The sequence below is a fragment of the Mesoplodon bidens genome (assembly GCF_964165515.1).
Source record: "Mesoplodon bidens genome assembly, chromosome: 12".
In the NCBI taxonomy this organism is placed as follows: Eukaryota; Metazoa; Chordata; class Mammalia; order Artiodactyla; family Ziphiidae; genus Mesoplodon; species Mesoplodon bidens.
In genome coordinates this window covers 55,478,954-55,498,251 of record NC_138168.1, presented here as the reverse complement: position 1 = coordinate 55,498,251, position 19,298 = coordinate 55,478,954, and the positions used below count along the sequence as shown (strand labels likewise).

The window sequence follows — 19,298 nt, the reverse complement described above, 5'->3', positions numbered from 1 at the left end:
CATATTTCTATTGGGTTTTTCTTTTTCTCATCAATTTCTAGAAACCTTTTAATACATGAGAACTTAGCTCTATATCTGTGATATGAGTTGAAAATTTTTCCCAATTTGTCCTTTGTCTTTTGACTTTTAAAGGGCTTGCATTTGAAATTTAGGATAATACACGGTATGATGTATGAAGCTATGCTGTTTTTAATTATAATTCTGTTTCCCAAAGAGAAATATATTTAAATTAGATTACTTCCAACTTAGAATACAATAGTATTATAAGTACTTAGTGTTTTTTTGTGTTTTGTCTTTTTTTGCGGTACGCGGGCCTCTCACTGCTGTGGCCTCTCCCGTCGTGGAGCGCAGGCTCAGCGGCCATGGCCCATGGGCCCAGCCACTCCGCGGCACCCGGGATCCTCCCGGACCGGGGCACAAATCCGTGTCCCCTGCACCGGCAGGCGGACTCCCAACCACTGCACCACCAGGGAAGCCCTACTATGGGTTTTCTAAAGTGCATTATTTTAAGATAGTTGACTCTGTGTAGCATTTATGTTCTCAGTATAGGTCTAATACCATATTTTCACACATTATTTAAAAAAACATAAAAATGCAGTTAAAAAGTCAGATAAAATGATAATGGCCAAGTAACTCCAAAGCCACCATTTTCCAAACTCAACAATAGCAATGCTGAGATAATCTCAGATAAAATCTGATACAGAACCTTTTTACTCCTTTTTAGTGAACTGAATTAAATATTCTTGTACACTTAGATTAACCAATTTATTAAGATCTATAGTTCTGTCCAATTTTTTTCTTAAGATTTGAGAAAATCCAATCTGTGAAAGATACCAACCCATAAAACTCTTATAGCAAATCCTATGAGAAAAGCTCACAATAAGGTAACACAGTAGGGGAAATGCCTGTGGGAAGCTCTCTCCCAAAGAGTACCACAGCTCTCCCACAGAACACATAGTTGATTGGCAACCATCATGATAGAAAATGTCACCAACCTCCTGGCCTTTGATTTGCCTTTAATCGTTGACAAATGTAGAGACGATAGTCAAGAGTTAAGTTGAGTAGTTGTGCTGAGCTGCTCCCCATCCCATTTTCTTCTTGAAATCAAGGAACACATGCTTCTAAACACAAGATAGTTGGCTTCACTGAGTGACTATTGTTTTCTTAGTCATAAGCCTGATAAAATTTCATCTTCCTGCAGGACTGGGCTTATGTCGCATCTACTGATTGTTAAGATCTTTTCAAAGGCTGGGCATAGTGGATATGTACAGTCTGTTTCTAATTTTAATATCCCTGAATATTGTGCTCTTAGTGTTAGTAGATATTTACCTAATATAATACTGGTGGAGAATTCCAAGCACAGTAAAAGGTATGGGGGAAAAATGAAAAAAATGAAATGGGGACATATGCAGAAGAGAGTTTAATAGAAAAGGGTTAGGAGAGCAAGGAAGAAGTTATTAAAAGCAACAAAAGTATCACCAAATTGGTTGAATCTTCATTCTAGTGCCAGCATTTCCCTTAATTAGTTATGTGACTTCTAGCAAGACAGACGTTATAGGTTTCCATTTATATACGAATAAAATTAGCAATTTGGATTACTTAATCTCTGAAGGATCTTCTAGTAGCATCTATTATTCTCAAGGAAAACAAAAAGAGAGGTAGTTTTTGATTGTGGTGAGGAGGGCCATACCTGAGGTATAATGAGAAAGTTTTTTTGCTTTTTTCGTTAGGTGTTAACAACTGTCTGTTTGGCAGTCTTCATTAATCAAATATATTGAATAATTACCAAATATCCTCATAATCGTTCCAAGTTAAAAATATGTATGCTATAGATTCTTAGATTTTTTAAAAGTCTTGAATTATATCTATAATTTGTTTTACTATTTTTGAGAAAAGTTTGTTAAAACATGTTTATAATATCCATTAACTGTCAAAAGAGCAACTGTGGCAAAATAAGTTTTAAAATTCTTTGCACTAGAAAAATTGCTTTCAAATACATTTTAGTATGTAAGTTGTATAAAAACCACTATTTGGGCTTCCCTGGTGGCGCAGTGGTTGAGAGTCCACCTGCCGATGCAGGGGACACCGGTTCGTGCCCCGGTCTGGGAAGATCCCACATGCCGTGGAGCGGCTGGGCCCATGAACCATGGCCGCTGAGCCAGCACGTCCAGAGCCTGTGCTCCGCAACGGGAGATGCCACAGCAGTGAGACGCCCGCATACCGCCCCCCCAAAAAAAAACCCACCTTTTTTTTCTAGAGACTGGCTAAAATCTTTAGTATATAATCAATGAGGGAAATAAATTTATAAAGACTTCAGAAACACATCAACTCACAAAATAGGTAATACTTTCCTGCTCTCAAAAACAGAATGTTTTATTATGATCGTAAAAATTATCTGTTTTTTTTGCCATAAATTTAATGAATCAATTGTTGGTGGTCTGAAATATTCCTTTATGAAAGTCAGTATGTGAAAGAAGACTCAATTTTTCTATTAGTTAACTAACATGGCATCTAGCCTGACCTAATATAGACACTTTCCTTTAGTGATTTTTCTGTATGAACAGAAATAGAGAAGCCCTATGTTTCCCTAAGATGGAAGTCATTTGCTGTTTTTCTCTCTATTTCATAAGTGAAACTTTTATTTGCTCACGGCTCCTCCTAGATGAGTTATAATCTATATTCATGGTGTCTTGTACTTTGTCCAAACTTTCTCACAAGTTTCTCTGAGTATTTTATAATGTGACTACTTTATAAAAAGCAAAACTTCTAAGTTTCACATACCAGCAGGAAGTAATCCTTTTAATTCTACCTAAATTAACACCTCTGGATCTACAATGGTTGGAGCTCCCTTTAACTGTGATACTGATACATAGAATACACCCAAACCTTTTCAGAAAAACCATGGGTTTGTGGTTCTCCCTGTGGATGCGGGAAAATAACAGATTAAATGGAAAGATGAAATTGTGCAGTCTATCAGCGCTCATTTATCTTTCGTTCTTTTTGTCTCCTTTCTGATGAAAATTGATGTTTACTTTTCACATATAATGAATTAAAGCAGTATGGAATTTACCTTAAAAGGGACAAAACTGAGCAGGAGCTGGTACCTCTGGATGACCCTGAAATGCAGGTTGTATGATTCATTTTCTGTGGGCATCTGCAGCCCTGGCAACCACTGCCAGTGCTGAGCAGAAATGAACTGAAGAATCCTGATAGCCATCCCCCAAATAGCATGGATAATGATAGATTATATTGTATTTTTCCATGAAAGGCAAGGGGCCAAATTAACAAGAGGATTTATAACAAGATCTAGCTCATGTTTTGGGTAAAAGTATTGTCCCATTTCACAGGTGAGAAAACAGAGTACCAGAGGTCACACAAATTAAACTAATAAGTCTTCATTGTACTTACACTACTACCTGACAGTATATAATTTTTCTTATCTACTTTTTGCATGTCTTCTCCACCAGAATAAGACTCTCATAAAGACAAAGGCTTGGTTTTGTTTACTCCTGTACCTCTGGAGCTTAGAACAGTAACTGGGACAGATAAAGTGCTCAATTAATGTTTGTTAATGTTAAAAATGAAATAAACTGAAATCATCATCCAGTCCATTCCACTGCTTCAAGGGGAGGACTTTACAGCTGACACTGGTTTGGATCACCATTCTGTCATTCCAGAAGTCACTAAGTTCTTTCTAGTGATTTGCTGTTTATAACAATCTCATCAAATATATTGTATCAAGTCAACAATAAATTCAAAATAACATTACAATATGCCCACAAATGTTTAGAGTCCCTTTAAAAATATTTTATACTTCTAAATACTAACACCAATTTCATATGTCTCCATTTTTAATGACAAAGTTATTCATAGCTATTTGATACGATGTCTTCTAAATTTACAGAAATTTAGCTTATGACAAAAAGATTGAAAGGGCATATACGCACATCCACATTTTAGAATCTGAAATTTCATTTAGCGACACTTTATTTAACAGAAATCCATTTGTCCTCAGAAATAAACAGACATGAATAATCTAGACATTAAATGAAACATGAATACTATGGGTTTAAGAATATAATAAACAGTGACCTATTTTGTAAAATTTCTAAGTGCATTAAAAAGTGGATATAATGAATAAATTTATCAAAGAACATATTGTTAGGATTCAATCATAAAAATAATTCATGAAAAAAATAAAATTGAGTAAAAGATAACATGAATTACAGTATCTTCCATGTACTGTGCATACTTGAGCTTGAATCCTTTATTTCTGAAGTGATGCTAAACACATTCTTGAAGATTGGCAAAAAATGTTGCCACAGAGGCAAATACTGTCAAGGATAGAAATACAAGAAAATCCTGCCTTGTTTCTGAGCAAGAGCCATTTAATCTCTTCTCTATAGAAGAAGGTTTTCCAAACTATCCATTAACCCTGATTGCAATATATTTATGTAACTGACAAGAAACATGATCATTACTGAGTACTAATGTACATACTATACATCACAAAGTCACTAAAGACTGGTTGTCTCCTGAAAACACTTTCAAACATCTATCCTTATTTTTCAAGTTATAGTTCCTTCTTCAGTACCACCTGTCAATCCTTTATTTTCAGTATCTTCTTAATAGAAGTCCTGGTAGGAAATTATAAAACTGGAGCATTGAATTATTACAATGTAGGGAAAGGCACAAAAGTATAGTGGGGGAAAAGGAATAGCATAGGTTTAACAAGAACAAAAAGATAAACTGCAAAGGATAAAAGTCAGAAACTTGTCACACCAAGAATCAATATCTAAGATATTCAGTTACTAAAATTATGGGTGTGTCCAAATTGTAAAAAAAAATAATATGGGGATAGTTAAGGACAAAAAAAAATGTGATTGTAAAGTTCAGAAAATGATACCTGCAAGTAAAGTACAGAGAAGGGAGAAAGTTGGAAAGCCAGTTAGACTATATGAGTTTGATCAATTCCTGTCATGTGGTGTCAGGGCTATAAGAAATGTATAAAGATATCAAATATAAGACTCATTTGATATAGGACTTCTGTTAAGAGGGCTCATGGATTAAGTAGTTGTAATATATAGATTTCTAGATCATGGGAAGCTCTTAGAAACACCAAAAAACTTCCTCATTTATAATTGTTTCAGAGAAAGGGTGATCATAATCTCTTTCCTTCTTCCTGCTCTTTTCCCTCTCCTTTCCAGTAAAAGTAAGTATATAGGCATATTCTCTTGATCTGTCTTCTATAGTGGAAGAACTACGGTCTTTTAACTTCCTGCAATTTTTAAAAATTGGAATTAACTAGGATAATCAACAAAGAACAATTTACTATGGTTTTGAGCTCAAAATGACTTTTCATCTGAGGTATCTTGTAGTCTCTCTAGATGTAAATATAAGCCATGAATATATAGACACAACATCTAATGATCTTAGGATGACTTCCAAAGATAAAGCTCAAACAGTTATGTAAAATTTAGGCCCTGGAGTAGAGACCAGATTTGGGAGAAAGGGGAAGAGAATTCTCAGCTCGTGACTCCATCATCATCAGAGAGGTAAAAATTCCTACTTTGATGATGAGTTTTAAAAAAATATTTCTTATTAAGAAAAAAAGGACTCTCCTTAAATGTATACTACTGGCTAATATAAAACTTGCTGAAACAACTTAAGATATTCATGCAGTCATTTTGGATTTGCTACTAAATTCCAGTCACTATTCAAGGCACTGGTAATACAACAGTAAACAAGACAGACACAAACCTCTGCCTGTGTGGAGTTCATATTCCATTAGGGGAAAATGCAAAGTGAACAAAATAAATAAGCTTTATGATGTATTAGAAGGTGATAAAAGCTATGGAGAAGAAATAAAGCAGAAAAAAATACGTGAAGAACCACAGGGCCATGTGATTTTAAATAGGGAAATCCAGAGAGTTCTAAGAAGGTGTCATTTGAGCAAAGATCTGAAGGAGATGAGGGAATAAGCTACGGGGATATCTGGGGGAAAGAGGAAGAAGGAACAGAGAGTAAAAGTTCTGAAGTGGAGGAATGCTTGGCAATTTCCTGGAAGCGCAAGGCTGACTGTTTAGCAAAACAATAAAGAGTAGATGAAAGCTTAAGAGATGATCTAAGAAAAGTCAAGGTCAGGGGTGAGAGGGTATAGTGTCTAGAACTTTAGAAGCAAGAAATTAGTCAACAATTACATTTGCATCGTACAGGTAAAGATGCCAGCCCAATCAGAAAATATGCTCTTCTGCGATACTGGTGCTTACAAACTTCATATCAATCCTCAACCATCGTTATAAGGACTGTGGTTTTCACTCTTGCAGAGAGTTTTGAGAAGAATGAAATCATCTGAGCTCACCCTCACTAACATGTCATAAATTGATTCTAGGGGGCAAGGGCAGAAACAAGGAGACTAGTTTTCAGATTATTAAACTATTCCAGGTGGAAAATGAAATCTTGGAGCAAGGTACTGATGATGAAGGTTAGAGAAGTGGTCAGAGTGCGGATACTATACTTTGAAAAGGAGCTAAAAGTATGAGCTAGCAGATTGGATGTGGTTTTGAGATCAAGAGAGGAGGGATATGATGACTGTAAAGTTTTAAGCCCTAGAAACTAGAAGGTTAGGGTTGACTCTTAGTGAGATGGTAAAGTTATAAAGAGGAAACAGGTTCAGGATAGAGAAGTTTGGTTTTGTAAATGTTAAATGTGAGATGTCCGTTAAACATCCAAATAAAATGTTTAGATATATGAATTCAACAGAAAGGATATTACCAGTCTTCCCCACGAATCCCAGATACAAAGAACATTTAATAATTTTCTAGCAATAAAGTCTTATTATATATGTTTTTAAATTTTTAGGAAGGATTTATAAATCAGGATGCAAATATTTCAGTCCTATGCAACTGAGTGAGTTGTGTTTATATGGGTATAACATAGCATTTTTTTCTTAAAAGACAACTAAGCATTTACAGTTTCCAACTGATACTTTTATGTTTCCAGTTAGGAAAAAGGGAATAAGATCATATTTTATTTTTAGAGAAAAGTGATACCTAGAGATAAGGGTTTAGGTGGTGCTGCTGTGTGCAGACAGACTACACACCAGAGCCCTACCCATCATGTCCCTGTGGCCTCTGTTCTTGGGCTAAGAATGTTTAACTCTTGATATCAGAAAGTCTTGACATTTTGAAATCATTTTCTGTATTTAGAATTAGTAATACAGTTTAATGCACTTTTAAGTGACAAGGAGTGCAGACCATATCTCTGGCTTTTTGTGTATTGTCTGGTTGCCCTTGTTTTATTCCTACTCAGGATGCTTCTGCAGTGGCTGCTAGAAACTTGGGTTCCTCCTGACAGAGCTTTAGAAAGAGGCGGCAATAACGAGACTTGATAACCTCAAAAGCTGTGCACGGGAAAATCATCTGCATTTGAGCTAAAGAAAGTCATGAAATCAATTATAGAGGATTCTAGTTAGGGGTCTCTTGCCCCTCCATAGATGTTTTTTCATCCACAGGTGAGGAAAACTCGCAGAAGATACAAGTGTGTATTTATTAAGTAAGCATTTTTTTCAAGTCAGGCTAAATTTTTTTTTTTTTACTTAATATTTTTTAATTTTACTTAATTATTTTTATAGAATTTAAATCAATGTTTTTTATAATTCAAATTTCTGAATTTAGTTCCTTGTCTAATCCAATAACATTACATGAAAATGTGAAAATGTGAGTTATTTTACTTATTGATCATTCCCATTGCTCCATGCAACTTAAAAATTAACTTACTTCTTCTTTCAAGCTCTCCTTTGAAGGCTTGTCTAGAAGTTATAGACTATTGAAAATGTAATTTTGATGAAATGAATTGTTTTTCCCTTTAGCCCCAAACATACAAGTATCAGAAAATTTCAGGTGTCCTAACCAAAATAGCTAACTACAATTTCTCTCAAAATATAGTTACTGTTGCCCATTTTTAGATAACATTTTAGAAATCTCCATTTCACAGATGCAAAGATCCATACTACAAAATTCTACATCTACTATATGCAAAATAAAGGCTTTTTTAAGGCAAAAATGTATATTTATTCAAAATTATGTTATACCATTTGTAATATTGTATTGGAATAAACAATTCCCTCAAAAGGTCAAAGGTAGTTGAGCCAAATAGTAAACAGTGTGCTCAATATTCATATCAAAGACTGTATAATTACCTCTTAGACATCTTATTTAGTCTGTTTTGAAAACAAAACTACTTAGTTTGGGGAGTTTTATTTATATTTTACACAAATATGAAAACTGAAAAACTGAATTAAGAACAAGACAAAGCTTTGAACCTCTGTTATATATAACCAATTATAATGCATTGCAATTTTTTAATATGGTTTAGGGTTTGTTCACTTCTTATCTAGGTCCCTCTCATTCACCACAAGAACTAATTTTGACAGAATAAATGCATTGATATCATTAAGGAAAAAAATATTTGCATGAAATTTGAAACTAAGTCAAATACTGACTGACCAAACACCTTCTGAATTGTAACAATGTCCACTATTTACTATAAAAGTGCATTTATTGTATTTAAGACCTATGCTTATTTGTTTTCTAATTATTTTTAATTTCAACAGTATCATTTGCACTCCTTTAAAAAAAATAGTACAACTTAAGTGTTTCAGTCCAGTGCATTGCTATTTCATATTTTTCTTTTACAGTATAGGGGAATAAATTCCCACGCTCAGCACAGAATAAGTTCCATAGTATTATGTCCATGTGCCGGGCTAATCTATGGATATTTACTAAATAAAAACTTCAATTCATGAAAAAAATTATATGCTTTAAGCCATTAAAGTGATATAATAATGTTTCAAAGCCAAGCCTCCTTATGTATTTATTATTTTCTCCCTTTCAAATAGTAATAGTGCTAACTAGTTCCAATAACATATTGGAAAACAGTTTTTTCAACTAAAACAAAGCAAAACAAAATCCTTTTCACTACTAAAGATAATTACACACACAATGGATATTTAGCCAATCCTCCACATTTGTTCCAATATATTTTAGATAATCTGCTGATTCTTACATGATCTAACAGCCTCATAAATTTAAAATGTATCACTAATTCTTAGGCTATATAGCTATATAGCACATATAAAATGGAACATTTCCCTATTAGCTGATTAATGCAAAAAATGTAAATACCATATCTGAAAGTTCACACATCGTGCCAGAGTTCTGCTCCTTTTATTTTGTGTTGAAAGTCATTCTGAAATGTCCTCATATAACTGGCGGCAATTTTTCAAGTAATCATTAATAAATACACACCAAATAAGAAGCAAAAGAAATTATTAACCAACCAAACCAGCTAGACGCTTACATAAAATAACATAAGATTGTACCACCTTTCAGCAGGTTTTCTTGATATAACTTTAAAGGACCATAAGCATATCCATACGCTTTTGGGTTATTTGTAGATGAAAAGGAAGTCTGTTCCTGAAGACACACTGCCATAGCTCTAAAAGTTTCTTTTTGTGAAGAGTAGTAAACATGTTTCTTGATGTTTAAAACAATTCTGCATTATCTTGATGCATTAGAGGGACCTCTGTTCCCTCAGAAATATTACGGAAACTTCAAATGTTTAATTTAACAATGTGACCTAGTTAATATTAAAGAGAACCCAGCTGCTTGGCTTTCTTGCTTATGAATGTATGAACTTTCAGTACTGTAAAGTAAACAAGCATTTTATATGAAAACACTTAAGGAATGTCTCTGTCTACACTTATGCAAACTATTAATGAAATAAAAGTAATCATGCATGCACTTCAAAAACTTGCTTGCAACACTCAATTTAATATTTGTATATTGTTTTAGCATAGTGCCATGTTTGTCAGAAACATGTTGAAGTTACTGTATCGAACTTACACAATAAAGACAATACTATACGAGAATAGTCAAAGCAAGACCTCAAGTATCCTTCTTCAAATTATAGCTATATTTCACCCTTATAATATAATAGATGCATGTATTTACTTTTTGGAAGAGAGACCAAATAGAATCCATATTCTAGTATCACTGCTTTGTTCCATTTTTAAAGAGGCGCTTCTTCATATTTCTTAGAATATATTTTTATGATAATCTCTTCCTTTTAAAATATCAGTCAAAAATGTGTGCAAATATCACTGACAACATAAGGAAGTTACTTATTTTTAAACCAGCTTTGGAAGCAGCTGCCCCTGAAACACTGGAGAAAAGAAATGATACAAGAAATAGAAGGTAAGGCAGGCTAAGTGAGGGAAGTAAATGAATTATGGGCCTATTCCAAATCAAACGTGGTAATTTTTTGATGCCTACAAATTTTAAGTAACAAGATAACTGAAAAAGAAAAGCATAGCTCTCAAAATAGAGAGGCAAATCATTAGAGCAAACAGCCTAGTGTTCGTGTGTGTGTGTGAGTGGGGATGTACTATCTCAATGAAATTGAAAGAATATAAGGGTGTTTATTTACTATGTTATGTAACAGTAGACATAGCTACATAACACAGAAAGTCACATGAGGAAAAAGAAAATTCCTAAACAGTGTTAGTTAGCTGGTGCTGAGGGGAAAATTCATGAAGTTGATCAAATGTTCTCTAAGCAGCTTCAAAAACATTACTGGAAAAATTTTTTCCAGACTGAAAAGACATAGGCAGACCGAACTAGATACAGCAATTTCAAAACACATAATTGTTGTAATTTGTTCATTCATTTAAAAATATTTTACACAATCCAGCCAACTCTCAATTGCTCATTTGAAGAAGAGCAGTCAAGCAGCAATGCCAATGCAGTTTCCAAATGTGGGGTAGGGAGAGAGTGTGAATGATACTTATAAGTGGGTAGGTATACACATAAAATATGCCTTCCAAGTTATTTTTGTATATGACACTAGCCTATGACAGGGGGAAAAATAAGCTGGCTATGCTGGTTGACTTCTGAAGCTGGTAGAATTCTGAAAATTGGCAATAAATGGTGCATATCAAATGAAACTCATGAAAATGCAAAGTTGACTGGCCTTCTGTACTTACTTTGTTTCCATTTTATTCCAATGCATCATATTGTCTAACACTTGCTTGTATAGTATATAAAGCCCAACGCTAAAAAATGTATGTCAAGTTGGCAAAAAAAAGAACACCATTGGTTAGGTTCTTAGATTAAGAGTTGCTGTGGCTTTTTATTCCAATGCATTCCAATCTCTGTAATATTTATGGGTGGAGCAAAGGACCAACAGTCATTATTTTTCTGCATTTGATTGGAGGTCAGCATTTTTAAGGTATCTTTTGTTCATATTTTTTATGTATATTTATATATTTTTACAAATACTAGACAGTCCATTGGTGACACTGCAGAATCATGTACTGATCTTGATTTTAAGATTCTTAGCTGTAGAATTAGAACTGGACTTTTTAAAGCTTTTGACTAAGAAGTATATGAAGGCTGCTACATGCCTTTATTTCTGTTGGTTTCCAAAAGTTCCTTGAGATATTTTTCTTTCAAAAGAATAGTTTAATGTTAAATCCTCAGTCTCAAAAATTACCACTCTGAAAAGGTGGTAAAAATCTTGCTTTTTCACACTAGAATTTGAAATTTAAAGTTAAATTTTTTAAAATGTGCTATCATTGCAGAATTTTTATGAAGTGAAAACTTTAACATAAGGATTCCAAATCTAGATTTATACTATAATATAGTGTCTCAGATGCCCTCAGAAGATTTCATTATCTCTCCTGGATGCAATATGCTCTTAAAATCTTTTCTGAGAAGAAAATGTGTACTTACTGGATCATTAGGAAAATTAACTTGAATTTGGGGAAAACAATATTACTCGCTATCACCTGATACTGCCTACTGCCTTTGTTGATACCTGTTGTTTTTTTGAAGAAAAAATATATTTCACTAAAATGGCAGAGTCAAGATTGCATTACAAATTAAATTGAATTCCCTTAAATAAGTTCATTGAAAGTCTGTTTTACAATACCTCATTTTCATTAACTTTAATGGAAGTGGTTTTCCAGAGTTAGCATTGCATACAGTAATCTATAACATCTCTAAGACCATTGAATATGTGTGATTTATTTTGTAAGCCTGTCACATTGAGGATTTATTAGAGCTCAGTAAAAATATATACGTGTGTGTGAATATATATATTTTTTCAACCAGTGCACAAGAATTAGAAATTAGCCCCTTATTGGTACTTGGCAACTTTTATGTTCAAAATTAGCTGTCAAATACTATTCATGTATGAGTTCTCTTTTTCTTGATCAAAGGGTTTTGGGGGAAAAAGTTTCTTAGAGTACATCAGACAGGGATAAAATGGGGTCTGGACTAAAGGACATATTGTGAAGACAGCAGTTTAAACAGAATCCACTCTCTTTCAGAATTCCACATCTTAATTTGGGGAACATATTTTTTCACAAGACTCCAGGAATTAAACAACATAGAAGAGTTCAAGTGTTGAGTTTACCAGGTCATTTGCCATTTCTTGTCTCCCAAATGCAAGGCCAGTGATAGTCACCAGGGTACGTTTTCTGTGAACTGAAAATCACTAGACAGTTAATACACTTATCATAATAATTTCCTAGAATCATCTAGTTCCCTGTGCCCATTAAATGTACATTTGAGTAGAACAGAGTTTCAGAGAAAAACAACAAAACAATCACTATGATAGCTGAAATATGGCTTCATAGGAAACAGGGCTACATTTAATTATCTTTGATTGTTTATGTGTCTTTTCTGTTCTTGTTATAGTTCATATCACTGGCATAGACTCATAAGCCAATCTTCCAATTTAAGTTACTACCAAAATTTACAAACTTGACGTGAAGAGTACATTGTATTTACAAAGAACTTGGCACTTACAGAATAAATTATTGACTTGTTAAAAAAAATCCAGACCAGGGCACCCATGGTTCAGGCAAATGGGAAAGCCTGATGTCTTATATATTATGCTACATTAACGTGAATAAATAAATTTCCAGCTGGTAATTCCTCCACAGCCCTGGCCCTGGTGCTGAAAAAAGTACCTTCCATTTCTAATCCATGGGGAGGGTAGAGAAGTTATCAGTCCAGAGAGAGCAAAGGTTGCATGTTTTCTTCCTCATTTTTATCCATGCGTTTTAGCACTGTAGGATCCACAACTGATTGGGATCTAGAAATGATAAAGCCAATATCAGTACATTACTGCCAAACAATCACGTTCTCTTCCCTGTCTTTTCTCCTTTATTACTTCTCTCATGGATGCGGATTAACTTCTTCTACATCAAGAGACTAATGAACTGAGAATGCTGCACATTTAGAGAGATACATTTATGGTGATGTTTTACATCAAAGGAAACAATCCCCTCTGGCCTCTGAATAGAATAATGCACAGCAGAGGATTCTAAATACACAATAATAGGCTTAAGTTCTCTTCTTTACAGTCAAGCAAGAGACTTTTCTTTGAGTCTGAGAATTTCTAGTACAGGACTGATGTATTCCAAGAGATCACCAAATGGGAGAATTATTACAGTGAACTTATTGTTATAAGAAAAGAAGTAGAAATAAAAGGAGCCTTGATTCCTGTCTGAAAGGGCTCTATGAAATGACTTCAACAGGAATGTGCATTTTTAACCATCATTTTTTATATTTAATGAGAACATTAGGAAAAAATCAATATTTCAATATGAGTTTTGTTAAATTTTCCACTAGGACATCTGAATAAAATCAATCCTACTCTTGAAAACTTTAAGAAAAGTAGAAACCCCTCTTGTTTAGTCAGCAGCACTTTATGATTAGGAAAGCAAATAATGTGAAAACCCCTTACACATGCCTTTGATAGCAGGTGGGAATTATATCTCAGTTCCTCACTAGGAAACAACATAAAACTTGGAAGGAGGAAAGTCAATGAAAAGTGCTACTGTGGTGGCAGGAAGCTGCCATCTTACTGGCTATGGCATTAAAGAAGCAGCTGCCCTTTTAAATTCTCCTCCATAATGAATTTTTCCCCTGCTGCTGCAATAGCCAACCATTTGGCTATTGCTGTGGCAATATGTCTCTTCGCAGACCTCATTAATTTTCAAAAAGAAAGACTATAAGCTAAATACAACCACACATGCTAATGGAAAAGAACAGCAATGTAACTAATTATCAAAGCAAAACTAATGACAGAATTAACTGATAAATTGACTCCTTCATTTAAATAAACTTAAATTCATTTCTAAAGAGAGAATGAAAAGGAAGGTGAGAACTTTAAAATAAGGAGGTTTATTTCCTAAGTCATTTTCACTATTTTACCTCAATAATAGGTATTAGATGCATATGTCAGAATGGAGACTGACTGCAGTTGAATGTGAGGTGTGTGTGTGTGTGTGTGTGTGTGTGTGTCTATGTGTGTGCAGGAGAGAGAAAGAGACAGAGAGAGAGAGAAGGAGAAGGAGAAATGATAATTTATCTTAGAAAAAAGTACATGAATAAAATACATTTTAACACAATTGACAATTGCACAAAGCACTTAATAATTAGACCTGTAACACTATTTTTCTTAGACTCAACTGAAATAATTGGTTTCCCAAGATGAATCCATGCTAAAATATACAGGGGTTCATTTAATGTCCTGCACTAGAGCGTTACTTGACAATGAGTACCCACTAGACTATAAATTCCATGAGCAGGGACTTTATCAGTTTCTCTCCTTGCTGTGAACACCATGCGTGTCACAGAGTCTGTTACACAGTAGGATTTCAATGTCTTAACTTTTATCCAATAAATAGTTTCCATACTGAAAGAAGATGGGTATCAAGCATTCAAAGTGAAGAGTGATGAAGATAAAGCAATTTATCCTGTGGAGAAAGAAATTCTTCACAAAAACATTTATTTTAAAATTCTCACAAAGTTAAATATATAAATGTTGAGGCATATCCTAATAATATTCATTAAGTACACACCAAAGCTCTTCAGACAGCACAGAGTCTACAATATAAGCATTTGTCATAATGTTCTATGAAAACACACATCATACAAATACACATACACATGCACACACATCTTTTAAATCCTTATGTTCCTTGACTACTTTTACTACCAAATGTAAAATAGATAGCTAGTGGGAAGCAGTCACGTAGCAAAGGGAGATCAACTCGGTGCTTTGTGACCACCTAGAGGGGTGGGATAGGGAGGGGGGGAGGGAAACGCAAGAGGGAGGAGATATGGGGACATATGTATATGTATAGCTGATTCACTTTGTTATACAGCAGAGACTAACACACCATTGTAAAGCAATTATACTCCAATAAAGATGTTTAAAAAAATTTTAAATAAAATAAAATTATTAGAGGATATGGCAATTTTAATAAAATAGTTTAAATTACAGTGCACTATCCAACCTGGGATTAAGTTCCTAGTTTGCTTTTTGTTTAAACATCTTTATTGGAGTATAATTGCTTTACAATGGTGTGTTAGTTTCTGCTTTATAACAAAGTGAATCAGTTATGCATATACATATGTCCCCATATCTCTTCCCTCTTGCGTCTCCTTCCCTCCCACCCTCCTTATCCCACTCCTCTAGGGTGGTCACAAAGCACCGAGCTGATCTCCCTGTGCTCTGCGGCTGCTTCCCACTAGCTATCTGTTTTATGTTTGGTAGTGTATATATGTCCTAGTTTGCTTTTAACATGCACTACACGTGTCAGAATTGTTGGATGATGAACGTTGCTGGCTCAATATGCAGAACAATTCCTCAATAAAGCAAGCCAGGCAGAAACAATTTCTGATTAAGATTTTTTTGATATTTAATTGCCCCAAGTGTACTGTTGTTTTAGTCTAGATTTTCTTTTTTGCTCTCTTTTACAAAACAACAGGGTTATTTGTGCAGGATCATAACTGCTAATAAATTGGTCTGTTTCAACTGCAATAGAGGAAGTTACCTAACATTAATTCATAATACATCTTAGCAGTCTCCAACCTCTACTGTCTTTCAATGAATAACTTTTTTTCCTCATGAAAACCTATAGTTTAACCTTAATTATCCAGGTATCATTTGTTCATTTATTATGTATCTACAATATTGTGCTATACCTTAGTGTTTAAGAGACTAGATTTTAGACAGAAATGGATTCCAATTCCACCTTCTGCTATTTATTAATTCTGTGACCAAGGGAAGGCTGTTTAAACTTCCTAAGATTTTGTTCCCTTATCTGTGAAATGGGGAAAATAATACCTACATCATACAGACATATTGAGGATCAAGTGCAATAATGCATGCATAACCCCCAGCATTAATTCTGGCAGATAGCATATGGTAGTGGTTAAGGAAATAACTTAGAGAATACTATTACCTGTGTTCCAACATTAGCATTGTAGCTTTGTAGCTATGTGAAATGTAGAAGTTACTTACCTTCTCTGTATCTGGGTCTCCTCATCAATAAGATGGGTGTAGTATTACCTTATTAGTTGTTTAGAAAAAGCAAAGGAGTTGATGTATACAAAGCATTAGGTAGGGTTTGGCATGTAGTAACAATAGGTGTTGAATATTATTTAATAAAATGGAAGTGCATATTACCATGACAACATTAGTGTTGATGCTCACTGAAACTGTTGTGTGCCAGACACTATCCTGGGTCCTAGAGGCATAAGGTACAAGACATTCCCCGAGTTTAAGGAACCCATTCTCTAGTGAAGTTTGTATTCTTTCACATGATTATACTATCTCTCCACAAATTTACACAGAAGAACATAATCTTCTAGCTATACACGTAGCTAAATTCACCCAAAGGAACAGTTATCTACAACTCTTTGGTGAAGGAATGATTTTTCCCCTCTCAATCTAAGAATGATATAAAACTGGAAAAGGAGATGGAGGAAGGGTGGAACCTAGAAACAATTTTCTCCCATCCTTGATGGGGAACTGCCATCCCCTGCCAGAGAGAAGATAAAAATAAAGTGAAACAACTTTCCTGATCTCATTCTTCAGGAGTTTTCAAATAGAACCATATAAGCTTCATATGATACAAAACCTACACCAAACAAAGGATGTCTGAAATTTCAATCAGCCCATGTCAGAAGCAAGAAACTCAGGGTTGGGGAGGTCACCATGCTGTAAGCCAAGTCTTCAGGGGACAAAATGTCCTAATTAATTGGAGAAGAAAATCAGGATCCAAAAAGACTTCAAAAGGTGGATCGCCTGAACCAAATCTAACAAGGTGATGTCAATTAAAATAATGTGCTTGGAGGAAAAAGCTAAACACAGAAATAAAGAATTATGAGGATAAGGATCTATAAGTAAAGAGACCAGTTTTAAGGGGTTCAGTATGAGTCAGCAATGTGCCTTGGCTGCCTGAACGGCAGCAACAGTGACAACAACAGCAACTAAAGGAAGCCAAAGAGGTCTACACTGCAAAGCCAGAATTCTGGAACCTCTATGCAAGTAATGATAACGTTAGATGTCACCTCTAAAATTCTAAACACTGCACCTAAAAGGGGCCACTGACAGACAGCAGAGGACTCCTTCATTCATTTAACTGGTGCCTAGTGAGCATGGTTTGTGTGCCAGGCTCCACTCCAGGCACTGAGGATTCAGAAGAGAACAGGATAGACAAAGCCACTAAAGTCTCCCTGAAGCTTACATTGCAGGACAGGGGGATAAATAACTAAATAAAATCAATCATTTCACTGACTAATAATGAACTATGAAGAAAATGAAGAAGGTGATTGATAGGAAGTGGCTAGAATGAGTAAGAAGTAGAGCTGATTAAGACCTGGTGACTGAGGAAGACCAAAAGACCCTCTTGAGGAGATGACCTTTGATTGGGGCCAGCCATTGGAAGATAGAGGAAAAGAATATTCCAGCCAGAGGTGACCAGAATAAAGACCCTTGGATAGGAACAAGCTGGGGAGGCTGAAGGAGAATAAAGAAGGATGTTGTGTCTGAAAGGTAGGGGAGGAGAGAAAAGGTAAATAAACTGAGAGGAGAGAGGTAGGCAGGATCAGATCATGCAGCATACTGTAAGTCTCGATATGGAGTTGATTGTATTCATTGTATAATCAGCAGTCACTTAAAAATTCAAAGCAGAGAAGTGAAGTGATCTGATTTACATTTTTAAAATATTATTTTGATTGCCACATGGATAATATAATAAATGGAAGGTAGGGGAGCAGGGTAAAGGTGGAGGCAAAGAGAGCAGGTAGGACGTTTTGGAGGAAGTGTAGGTGATGGGGATGCAGCTAAGGCTGTAGAGGATATGGAGAGAGGTGTGCTCAGAGGAGGGGACCACATTAGTTAACAAGTCACAGAAGGAGGGACTAAAGGAAATGAGCATTGCTAGCTGGCAAAGGAAAAGACTAAGGGACACCTATGAGAGCAGTCTCCAAATCCTCCTGTAGCTCAGTTCTACAGTAAGGGCACTCTGTGTCATGCTGTCACAGAAGAGTAGACAAGATTTATATCAAGAACATGAAAGACTCCGTACCTCATGGATTGGAACCTTGTTCCATTACATATAAACTATGTGACTTTGGGGATACGAATATCTGTTTAACAAGGTTGCTGTGAGAATTAAATAAGTGAATGTTACCAAAAAAGGTACCTAGTAAGGGCCTAGCTCATGAGAAGTTTATTAAAAATGGTAGGTTGTGGGCTTCCCTGGTGGCGCAGTGGTTGAGAGTCCACCTGCCGATGCAGGGGACACAGGTTTGTGCCCCAGTCCGGGAAGATCCCACATGCAGCGGAGCAGCTGGGCCCGTGAGCCATGGCCGCTGAGCCTGCGCGTCTGGAGCCTGTGCTCCGCAATGGGAGAGGCCACAACAGTGAGAGGCCCGCGTACCGCCAAAAAAAAAAAAAAACCTCTGACTTCTGCCAACAGTAAAATAAAAAAATAATAAATAATAAAAATGGTAGATTGTAACAATTATCACTGTTAGAATTTTAATTTTTATCAGCAGGAACCTATTCTTAGGCAATGACTTTTAACCATTTTTGTCTTAGACAACTTTGAGAGTTTGATGAAATATGCCTTCTCTCCAGAAAAAAAATCCACTATATATACATTTATATATCTATATATACATACATACATTCAAACATATACACACACAGTTTTGAATACAACTTTTATCACTTTACAGACCACTTTGAGAGTCCATCAATGAACCCCTTTGGTGAGAAGAGCATATAACTCAAATTAGGAAGCCTTGTTTTAAGAGGAGGGAGTTGAAAAGCCCAAACTTGATTTAAAGATAAGCTTGTCAATTAGTGGAGAAATTAAAGCTGAAGATGTTCCTGGCCTTTCTGTTCTCTCCAAGGAGTTGTGGAGC

At 35.2% G+C, this 19,298-nt stretch overlaps 1 protein-coding gene across 1 annotated transcript in view; it reads right to left on the bottom strand.

The window, feature by feature from the left end:
* Nucleotides 1–13,073: 13,073 nt before the first annotated feature.
* Nucleotides 13,074–19,298, bottom strand: part of CLVS2 (clavesin 2) — a gene marked incomplete at its 3' end in the record, with an annotated part of 65,608 nt that continues 59,383 nt past the window's right edge. Inside the window, exon 5 of the mRNA XM_081250961.1 lies at nucleotides 13,074–13,161. Within this exon, the coding sequence (XP_081107087.1) occupies nucleotides 13,074–13,161 (88 nt within the window). The remainder of the gene's footprint in view (nucleotides 13,162–19,298) is intronic.